The following is an 11,223-nucleotide window of genomic DNA, read 5'->3' as shown; positions in this document are numbered from 1 at the left end:
CTAAACCATTTAATTTATGTACATAGACGTATTAATATATATTTATAATGACCAGTTAAATAGTGAATCCGTAATGCATTCATCTCACAACTTTAACAAATAAATTTAGTTACTAATTTTTTTTAACAATTTCGTGAATTTTCACGGGTGTTACACTAGTATGTTTGTAATTTTGTTTGTAAACTTGTTATGGTAACCATTTTATCATTTATTATCTGTAGTACATCTCATAGCAACAACATTGTGAATAAGAATAGTTGCAACAAAAGTACCGAATATAGCATTGTTCCATCTGTCCAAATATAGTATGTAAAATTAACCAATTCATAAAACATTATAAATTTATCATTTTGTGTCTCCTAAAATAGAAATTAAAAATTTGTGGCCTTTAAATAAGTTAATTCCTATACATGAGGCGACATGTTCTCCCCTCCATAATTACCTTAAACTCATCAAACACAAAACATTTTGCCTTTTCCCTCACAAAATTCTTTTGAATCCGAATAATCGCGTAAAGAAAATACTAGTAATAATAATATAAGAAGAAAAAGTCTAGAATCGTTATATTGTATATTTTCATCGTTAGTGGTTCGTGTATCTCATTGATACATTGGTTATATGAACAAACCGAGAAATTGAAAGAAAAGCAAAATGTTGCACCGGGCAGCGACAACTGCCTATTCATGGTGGTGGGCGAGCCATATCCGAACCAAGCAGTCGAAATGGCTAGAACAAAACCTTCAAGGTAGCTTGGCTGCATATTTCTTTTTATCTCGAGTCATACATGAGATAAATTTATTTTATCCAAAGTCTGGCTAAAACATTGTTTAGGAAATTAAGAAAAGAAAGAAACATGAAAATGTAACTTTTGTGCAACATATCTTTAAAAAATAAATAAAAAGAAAAAAAAAATTCTTGAAAAAAAAAAAAAATCTCTTAAAAAATTTGCACCTACAAAAGTTAAAACAATGAAAATGTAAAAGGAAGCTTAACCTACATCACAGACTCTGAAGAGACTGTTTCTAAATAAGTTACCGAGAGATCACTTTCTCAATACTCTTTCATGTAATTGGGAAGAGTTACAATTTTGCGCTTTTTTTCAAGGTTATAATCTATTTTGATGGGTTTGTTAAATATGCACAAGAAATTTAGGATTGCAATATAAGATATATGGTTAAAAAAAATGTGTGAAATGTGATAACAGAAATGGAGGAGAAGGTACAATTCATGTTGAAGATAATAGAACAAGAAGGAGACTCATTTGCGAAAAGGGCCGAAATGTATTACAAGAAGAGACCGGAGCTGATAACCTCGGTGGAAGAGTCGTACAAGGCATACCGCGCATTGGCAGAACGATTTGATCATATTTCTAAAGATTTACAGTCTGCTAACAGAACAATTGCAACAGTATTTCCTGAACAAGTTCATTTAGGGTTGGAAAGTGACGATGACGATATGAGCTCCATGGGAGGTTCTACCGCGCCTTCTCCAGATAGGTTATCAAATAAAAGTATGTCACCAGTTCCGAAAAATTTACCAAAGCCTCCAAAGCTTCCGAAACAGAATTCTAGACCGCAGTCGCAACCTCAATCTCAATCTATGTTAGCCCCAAGAAGAGAAAACCTTCGGAGAAATCTGACTTCGCCTCATATAGGTTCTAATTCAGGACTAAGCAAGGACGAAGCTGCTAAAGAAGTCGACTCACTTGAAAAAGACATTCTGAGCATGCAGACGGAAAAGGAGTTTCTGAAGAGCGCGTATGATACTGCCTTGGCCAAGTTCTTAGAGCTTGAAACCAGGATCACGGAGTCTCAGTCTCGGGTTTGCAGTCTGCAGGATGAATTTGACATTGGTACCAGTATGGAAGACCATGAGGCCCGAAATCTCATGATTGCCTCTGCTCTTAAATCGTGTGCACAGTCGCTGTCCAAGTTACAAGATGAACAAAAACGGTCTATGGAAGAGGTGAAAGATGAGTATGAGCGGATCAGAGAAGCTCACGAGCGACTTTATGCGCTTAAGAAACTTAGTGGGCAACTCGATGAGGAGACTGACCCGGCTCTGATTGCCCTATCGAAAAGCTTTGAAGAAACGCTTGTTAACATTGAACTTAAGGAAGGGGAGAATGTGGATGCCATTAAGGAGAAAATTAGGGAACAACTGAAACTCAACTCTAACGCTGTTTTCACCGAGCCAGAACTGGCTGAAAATATAGACGATCTGGTTGAGAAGATAGTTAGGCTGGAAACGACAGTTTGTTCGCAAAATGCGTTGGTGAAGAGATTAAGGCAAGAAATAGATGAACTTTTGAAGCATATTAAGGACTTGGAGGACCAAAAACAACCATTAGTTGACAATTCCGCTATGGGAATTAGGTTACGGGAACTAGAAGAGGAGCTTCGAAGAGTAAAGAGCCTAAATCAGGAAGTCGTGCAGAAGAAGATGAACATTGATACAGAGATTGTAGAGGCTAGCTGCAATCTCGATCATCTTACAGAGAAATTGCAGGATGTGAAGCCTTATGACGGAACTGAGTACTCGGACTTGAACAAGGAAGCGAAAGCTGAACAAGATGTAGAGGAACAGAAAGAGGATATTCAAAATGACATGGAAAAGGATAGTTTAGTCATGATTTCGCAGCCAAAACACGAAATCAAAGAGGTTGAAGAGGAGGAAGATGAAGAGAAGCCAGACATGTTTAGGACAACGGAAAGCATTACCGACAACAATGATACAAAACTAGAAGATGGAATTGGACTCAATTGGCGGCAGCTGTACATGAATAATTTGGAGGATAGAGAGAAGATTTTGGTCGAGGAGTACACAATAATCCTCAGAGATTACAAGGGTATGAAGATGAAACTAAGTGAGATGGAGAAACAGCACAGGGATAATATTTTCGAACTGGCATCCCATGTGAAGGAACTAAGAGATGTTATAGCAGCTAAAGATGAGGAAATTCGAATGTTGCGCAAGCTATTGAGTGATCTTCAAGCTAGCGGACAAGGATCGGTATTGGAAGGAGAAGGAGGTCTCAAGGAGGGAGAGCAAAATAATAAAAGAAAAGTGGATGGACAAGATTCTAGTACTGATTCAGATAGAAAGCCGTTGTTTCACCATCTATATGATCGTGATGGTATCATCAAACAAGCGGCAGAAGAGGGTGAAAAGAAACTTAGTACTATTAAGGAGGCTACGGGTGAGAAGAGGGTAAAACTAAACCTTGTTACGAAAACGATGCCAGGTTCAAGAACCGAGGATAGATTTCGTTCCGCACTTGATAATTTGCTAGAAGCTAACCTTGATTTTTGGTTAAGGTTTAGCACTGCATTTCATCAGATTCAAAAGTTTCAAACTTCAATTAGAGATTTACAAGAAGAGTTGGTCAAACTAAAAGGATCACAGAAAAAACAAGGAAATGAGGCACCCCAACAATTCGGAAAATCAGATGCTATGGCTTTATATAAACATTTTAGGGAAATACAAACAGAGCTTACTTTGTGGTTAGAGCATAGCGCCGTCTTTCAGGAGGAACTGAAAAGCAGATTCTCCTCTTTGAACAACATTCAAGGTGAAATCAATCAAGTATCAAGTGCGAACCGTAAAGAAGAGAATGAGCTGAGTGATTACCAGTCAGCCAAGTTTCAAGGAGAGATTCTTAACATGAAACAGGAGAACAGCAAAGTTGCCGAGGAACTACAAGCCGGCATTCACCGTGTTAAATCCCTAAAGCTTGATGTTGAAAAGGCGCTTGCTAAGTTGGACAAAGAATTCGGCTTTTCGGAATCCAAGAGTCGTCATTCCTTAAAGAACCCTTCAAGCAAGCCCAGAATTCCTTTACACTCTTTCCTGTTTGGAGTGAGGCTAAAAAAGCAGAAACAGAAAGCACAACCACAATCATTCTTTGCTTGTGTCAATCCCACAATACCAAAAGATCAACTTAGTTTACCCGAATCTCTAGAATAGTTCATTTCATGTAACTTCAATAGAAGACCATTATATATGTTCATAAATAATTTATTTTCTTTTTTTAACTGCAATTGATCGGGTTATGCCTTAATTGTTACAAGTTACACATAATGCCTTCAAAATGCTTAAGTTCTCCAGTAAAGAGATAAATGACTTCCAAGAATGAACAATGTTGGCCGAACTTTATAGACATCATCAAATTTGAAACTGACAGACACAGATTAACAAGTACTCCGCGCATAAAAGGTGCTATAACCACCATTAAAATCTGAAGAAAAAAGAGAAACAAAAGTACTACATACATAATAGCTGGTATAACCACGATTAATCTATTCACCTGCTTAGCCTATTTTGCGCCAGCCAAACCTTCACTTGAAATCTCCATCTTTTCAGCGCTTTCATCAGCTACAGAGCTCTTGAAAGACTCCAGCTTTCCATCCATGACAGGGGCACCGCTTACTTGCGTGGTGGACACGGTCTCACTAACATCCACCAGAACAGGGTTCATGACCACCTGCTTTAATGCTTCATCATTACCTTCATTCGCAGGGTTACCCTGCGAATTGCCAACAGCAGTTTGTTTAGTGAGATCAACAGTTGTCAAACGGCTTTTTGCTTTTGGTAAAAGTCTGACCATTTGTGTGGTCTCATTAACTTCAATAGGAGTTTTCTCCTCCTTTTTCAGAATACGGTCATTTGCAGAAGCAGAAGAGCAAACAGCAGGCAAGGATCTAGGCTTTGGAAGCTGAGAGCCAGCAGCTGCTGGTAGAGAGGCTTTTACAATGGTGTCCTTTGCTGGTGGACCTCCACTAGCAAAGGATTGAGCCACGGGAACGGGTGTACCGCTGCGAAAGAAATGAACATTGGCAAAATTTCGTAAAGCGTCGGCATCTGAAGGGTTGACAATGCGAGCACCAGCAGCAACAGCAGTACGTTGAATAGAGTCACTAACAGTGGCGGTCTTTGTTGCAGCCTTTTTTACGGGAGCACGTGGCTTTATAACCCCTGCTTTTGCACTTGTGCTGGCAGGCGTGGTAGCTGCTTGAGAGATTTGCCTTTGGGCTGCCCCTGTATTGATGCTCCCAGGTGACTCCCCATTTGACACCTTCGGTTTACCAGCATTATTACTACCAACAGCTGCATTACCAACTACATATGAATAAACGGTGCTACATGTATAATAAAAGGTAACAGGGAAGAACGTATAGCCATAGTAAAAGTGAGACCCATCGGAGAAACATTGATCTCAAGCCTATACAAGTGCCACTACCTGCTGTTAGGTTATCCTTGAGAGCCAAGTCAATTGCCCGACGGGTAGCTAGCTGTGCCTCAGAAAGATGTTGGCCAGTTGAGGTACCAGCTCCGACATTCACGGTTCCTTGTCTCCTTCTCATATTTGCCCACCTCTGCACATGAAGAGAAATCAGCAGAGAGACCATAAGCAGCTCCAGGCATACTGTTTCTTTTAAGATGGTACTGAACAATCGACTAACACAAACTCTTGTCAAAATAAAAGGAAAGATAGGTGCATTATAACCTAAAACACAACTATCGAACTAATCACTAAATCACAGATCAAAGTTATTGCGAACTTCTGCTATCAGGAGCTGAGCCTGGGAAACCTGAGAAACAAATATTCAAAGAAAAGGGCAGTGAAAATACGTTAGATAAAGAGCTGAACCTGAGAAAGCTGGGAGGGAGTTCTAGCCCAGGAGCCTTCTCTTAGGATAGCAGCCCAATTACCCTCTCCCCATTTGCGAACACCTGCCAGCAGTTGAGAGTCTTCCTCATCCGTCCATTTACGTTTCTTTTTGAAGTTATTAGCATTGGCGTTGATACTGGCACTGACATCTATTCCTTCACTCTGACCTGAAGACGGTGCAGCAGCCACATTGTCGGAACCAAACAACCTCGAGGCATGGCCATTAGGCTGCTCAGCCTCTGCAGTGGTCACACACTCACTCGTTGATCCACATGCAAGCACCTGTGTGATCAGCAACAGCAACCCCATTTATAAGCCACAAATACTTGTATAAACCAGTTTTCCACAATATTCTTGTAAAACCACCTACTAATCATCGCTTCCCTCTGTCCCAATCATTTATTTAGCTTTCTCACAAATAATAAATGGTAACCAAATGACTGAGGCAGAATAACTAACTAGAAGTTTGTTCCGTCTTAATCATTTGTTTACCTTTTATATTTTTCGTAAGTATTTCAATCAGGTAAACAAACAAAGGACTGTCACAAAGTAAGTATATGATTTTTCATTGGTCTCGTGTAAAACTGCCTTACACAAAACTAACTATTTGGCATAAAGGAAATATACGGTTTTTCAATGGTCTGGTGTAAAACAGCCTTACACAAAACTAACTGTATACGGAAACAAATACTCCCACCCTCCACCGATAACCATTAAATTGCGATGCAGCACGGGAAATTAGTTAATTAACTAGGGGAAACAAACACTCCCTCCCTCCACCAATAACAATTAAATTGCGAAGCAGTACGGAAAATTAGTTAATCAACCAGGGGAAACAAACACTCCCTCCCTCCACCGATAACAATTAAATTGCGATGCAGTACGGGAAATCAGTTAATCAACCAAGGGAAACAAACACTCCCTCCCTTCACCGATAACAATTAAATTGCGAAGCAGTACAGGAAATCCGTTAATCAACCAGGGGAAACAAACACTCCCTCCACTCCCTCCCTTCACCGATAACAATTAAATTGCGATGCAGTACGGGAAATCAGTTAATCAACCAGGGGAAACAAACACTCCCTCCCTCCACCGATAACAATTAAATTGCGACACAACAAAGCGGAAATTAGTTAATTAACTAGGGGCAAAATTGGATATTCACTGATTCCGACTGAGTCTAACCTTGACACAATTCGCAGCTTCAAAGGCAGCCTCGGTCGAAACAGGCGGAAACGGTTCGACTTCAAACTCGAGATCACTATCGTCATCAGAAGGCGAAGAAGAAGGAGAAGGAGGAATCGGAAGCGGATGTCGATACGCTAAATGACGCCATAGCAATTGAAGCTCAGCAGCAGACTTTATACCACTACTTGTCTTCTTTAACAAGTTTTCCCAATTTATCTTTACCGACGGATACTGCGCCACTTCTCGCAGCACTGATAATATCGTCGATGCCGGATACCTATTTTTAATTCTTTAATTAATTAACAAGAAACTAAATTGAATTATCAAATTACTCCCTCTGTCCCAATCATTTGTAAATACTCGCTCCGTCTCAAGATTGGGAGTAATGAAAAAGGTAAACAAATGATTGAGACGGAGTGATTATAAATTAGAAATGAATAAGAGAAAAAAAACCGTTGGAGGAGAGAATAGGCGTCTTCTTCGGTGAATTGGAGTTTCTTGAGCTTATTGTTGTGAGTTTCAACCATGGTGTTATGTTATTACGGTATGCCTGATTCTACGAATTTGGATGCAACGGAGGCGCGTATTGCGGTATGCCTACTCAGTACTCTCCTCACTTTATTACTCGACAGGTTCACTGATTATGTCATCCGTTCTTGATTTGTCCCGATCATTTCTTTACGATTTTCTATTTAGCTTTGTTAAATTATACATCTCCGATTCTACATTTCGATTATTATTATTCCCTTTTTTTTTAACTTTCCGACCATTATCTCTAAATAATTTGAGTCTAAGAATTTGGCTGCAACGGAGGCGCATGTTGCAACGTTCTGCTGCCTACTCACTTTATTACTGGACACGGTGTCGATTGATTCAGTAATTATGTCCTTTTCTTTTATCAGATCATTTCTTTACGGTTTCCTAGTTGGCTTTGTTAATTATACATCTCCGATTTCACATTCCGACTATTATCCCTTTTCCTCTTGGTAACTTTCTGACCATTATACCTACATAATTTGATTTTAGGAATTTGGTTGCAACAGAGGTGTGTGTTGCAACGTTCGGCTGCTACTCACTTTATTACTGGATAGGGTGTCGACTGATTCAGTGATTATGTCCTTCTCTTCTATCGCGATCATTTCTTTACGGTTTCCTATTTGGCTTTGTTAATTATATATCTCCGATTCCACATTCCGACCATTATTCCTTTTTTTGTAACTTTCCGACCATTATCCTTACATACTTTGATTCTAGGAGGTTTCTTGCAATGAGGCGTGTGTTGTAACGGTCTGCTACCTACTCACTTTATTACTTGACACGGTTGACTTATTCAGTGATTATGCCACTCTCTTCTATCGCGATCATGTCTTTACGGTTTCTAATTTGGCTTTGTTAATTATACATCTTTGATTCGACATTCCGATCATTCACTACTACAGATACAGGCTATAACAACGGTCAAAAACCGTTGTTATATAAAAAAGCGGACGTTGTTAAAGCGTCCGTTGTAGAAGGTTTTAACAACGGTTGGTTTACTTAAGGAAACCGTTGTTAAAACTATTAACCACGGTTTTATGTATAAAAACCCGTTGTGGAAAGTGTGACTCAATTTTGGGGGGAAAGTTATAACAACGGGTTTTAATATACAAAACCGTTGTTATAACTAAAGACAACGGGTTGTTTTAAAATAACCGTTGTTGTTTGTTCTTAAAAAATAAAAAAAAAAATTAAATTAAATATTACTAGATGCATGCATAATTACGGCCTGTTAGAATTCCGATGCATGCATTATTACTGACATCACTGTACATATGAAGGGATAATATGGAATGAGAAGGGTTAGTAATAGGATTTGAAGCAGCATTATTGAGAGATATGATGATGATTATGGCACAACTTCCTAACATATATATTAATTAAAAAGCAATTAACTCAACCCACACATTGCTTAGTATAAATACATTGCATATCTCAACTAACATTTCCATTATCTCATATATTCATCTCCAAACTCTAACTGCTAAAACAAACTCTACTTAATCTTTCAAATCAAACTCAAAAAACTCCAACAAAATGAATGATTTCATCCTTAAGACTCTTACCATGATCGAGAACAACAACAACTTCATCCGCCGGTTCCTCCATATTGAGGAAAGTTTCAGAGCTACCTTGCGGATGCTCGATCCGCATCGAAGCACGCCAAAGAAGATGGCTTGATTTTAGCGTGAAAGATTCTTGCGGCTATATGACGATATAGCAATCACGAACGGAACCTCAAATAGCCAAGGAGGAGAGGACGGATACGATAGAGCAGAATAAGATCCTCTATGAAAATATAAGAATTGCATTTTTACATATGTAATTTTTTTTTTTTAATTTATGTATTTATAAATATATATATATATATATATTAATTATGTTTATCTTACTTCTTCATCTTGCTTCTTCATTGTTTTACTAACTAATTATGCGAACAATACTTAAACAAATAACATAATGGTCGATAAAAACACATACATGCAAAAAAAATAAATAGAAAAAGAAAATAATGACGATGAAACTAACGAAAGGATGGCGAGATTTACCGATAAATACGAACGTAATAGACGATGAAATCACAGTGACGGCGAGAAGATAAAGCGACGATGAGAAAGAGAGAAATAGAGAAAGAGAGAAAGAGAGTGTGTATGTGTTTTGTGTTTGTTTGTCTGGTGTGTTTGTGTTTGTGTATTAAGGGTTGTGTTTTGTGGGCAGCAGACTTGTTTGTGTGGTTTATAGTATGGAAGGTATTGACAACGGTTATTAAACAACAACCGTTGTGAAATAAGTTTTAACAACGGTTGTAAAAAACACCCGTTGTTAAATAAGGTTTAACAACGGGTTTCAAAAATAACCGTTGTGATTACTTTTCACTAACTTTGCGCCAATTTTGCGTCAAATTATTAACAACGGTTGTGAATGTGTGACCCGTTGTTAAAACTAATAACAACGGTTTTTATAACAATACCCGTTGTAATTTATTTTAGTAAAATTCGCGCCATACATTCTACAACGTCTATTGTGATTTTCGTGAATAATCGTTGTTAAAGGGGCGTTGTAGTTGCCTGGATTTGTAGTAGTGATTATTCCTAAATAATTTGAAAACAAACACATCTAACATTGACCTGAAATGACCCAATAATAACACAGTGAAACTCGAAATGACACAGTTGCACCCGATTTGACCGAAATATATGACAGGCCCGAAACGACTTGATCAAATTGCAAACTGTAATGTTTCGAACCGTAACTAATACGACCCACATGAGCCAGATTTGTACCCAATTTTACATAATTCACACCTATTTTTACTTTTTTTGAATTTCATACCAATAAAGACTCGTTCATTAGGACATCAATTTGTCTTTTTATACAGTTCAATTAATCCGATAAGGCTGAGACAACATAACCGTGATGTATGGTTCCATCAACCTTTTTCCGGGACAAAATTATTTACACCACCGGTCAATCTCAATCCGTGCCTATGTATTGTTTGTTGAGACTTTAGATAAATTATTGTTTATACATTTCCTATTGTCAACACATTTCTTGCATTCATATATTTCCTTGATATGTACTATGTCTATAAAAGCAAACTAATCCTAATATTGGAGACAATAATAAGCAAGAATCACCAAGATTTTGGACTGAATATCCATGTCTAAAAATGTAGAGAACAATTAATACTAAGAACTAGTATGAGAAAAATTATTAGGTACAATGGATGTATGTACGTTATCGTACACTCTAACCAATAAGATTATTAGAATCACTTACTCCCTCCATAAATAATAAAGCAAAATCTAAATGGAATATGATTAAAGGCTTATCATGGTTAGGGTGTACGATAATCTTGTACACCCGGTGTACCCAAGAATCTTTTAGTATGAATCCCGCGCATGAATGCGCGGTATTCATAGATCTTTTAGTTTATGATGTATTATTTATAGATTTAGAATTGAGATATTATTAATTTTTCATAATTTAATATGAGGATAAAAAATTGAAATGAAAAACTAATCAAAAGAATTGAGTAAAATCATGATTTTTGCCATTTTGGGCCCGGAGACCGGACTGGTATGTTTTCGATCAAGACCGGGTCGGTCCGATTTGCCGGTCCGGACCACTTTTTGTTCACCCATAGTCCCATACAGTAATGATGACCTTTGAAATGTACAAAGATTATCAACCTATCTTTGTATAAATAAGCATGCTAATGAAATAAGATTGACCAAGCAATTACAATTACAATTACAAAACAACATACTACTCTATATCTAACATGCTAGCAACATAAAGAAGTTTTCAAATAACAAAGATGAAAA

At 37.8% G+C, this 11,223-nt stretch overlaps 2 protein-coding genes across 3 annotated transcripts; one reads left to right on the top strand and one right to left on the bottom strand.

Annotated features, from left to right (window-relative positions):
• The first annotated feature begins 495 nt into the window (after positions 1-495).
• Positions 496-4,040, top strand: LOC141586368 (protein NETWORKED 2A-like). Its single transcript, XM_074407570.1, has 2 exons — positions 496-745; positions 1,205-4,040. The coding sequence occupies exons 1-2, from the start codon at positions 652-654 to the stop codon at positions 3,964-3,966; spliced, it is 2,856 nt and encodes a 951-aa protein (XP_074263671.1). The 5' UTR covers positions 496-651; the 3' UTR covers positions 3,967-4,040.
• On the bottom strand, positions 3,436-7,504 carry LOC141586369 (uncharacterized). 2 transcript variants are annotated; one of them, XM_074407572.1, is made up of 7 exons: positions 7,313-7,504; positions 6,857-7,136; positions 5,651-5,953; positions 5,240-5,375; positions 4,604-5,106; positions 4,307-4,525; positions 3,436-3,864 (listed from the first exon to the last, which is right to left on the bottom strand). In XM_074407572.1, exons 1-6 carry the CDS (start codon positions 7,384-7,386, stop codon positions 4,316-4,318), a joined length of 1,506 nt encoding a protein of 501 aa, XP_074263673.1. In that variant the 5' UTR covers positions 7,387-7,504; the 3' UTR covers positions 3,436-3,864; positions 4,307-4,315. The 2 variants fall into 2 exon arrangements, with proteins under 2 accessions (XP_074263673.1, XP_074263672.1); XM_074407571.1 differs by having other exon boundaries at positions 4,307-5,106.
• Positions 7,505-11,223: the final 3,719 nt, after the last annotated feature.

This window comes from Silene latifolia, chromosome 6 (genome assembly GCF_048544455.1).
Source record: "Silene latifolia isolate original U9 population chromosome 6, ASM4854445v1, whole genome shotgun sequence".
Classification (NCBI taxonomy): domain Eukaryota; kingdom Viridiplantae; phylum Streptophyta; class Magnoliopsida; order Caryophyllales; family Caryophyllaceae; genus Silene; species Silene latifolia.
This window is presented reverse-complemented; position numbering and strand designations above follow the sequence as displayed.

Coding starts and splice junctions, on each gene's coding strand:
- LOC141586368 (XM_074407570.1), top strand. CDS start 652: ATGTTGCACCGGGCAGCGACAACTGCCTATTCATGGTGGTGGGCGAGC. Junction 746..1,204: donor GCTAGAACAAAACCTTCAAG/GTAGCTTGGCTG, acceptor ATGTGATAACAG/AAATGGAGGAGAAGGTACAA.
- LOC141586369 (XM_074407571.1), bottom strand. CDS start 7,386: ATGGTTGAAACTCACAACAATAAGCTCAAGAAACTCCAATTCACCGAA. Junction 5,954..6,856: donor AAGCTGCGAATTGTGTCAAG/GTTAGACTCAGT, acceptor CTGATCACACAG/GTGCTTGCATGTGGATCAAC. Junction 5,107..5,239: donor CAAGGATAACCTAACAGCAG/GTAGTGGCACTT, acceptor TTGGTAATGCAG/CTGTTGGTAGTAATAATGCT.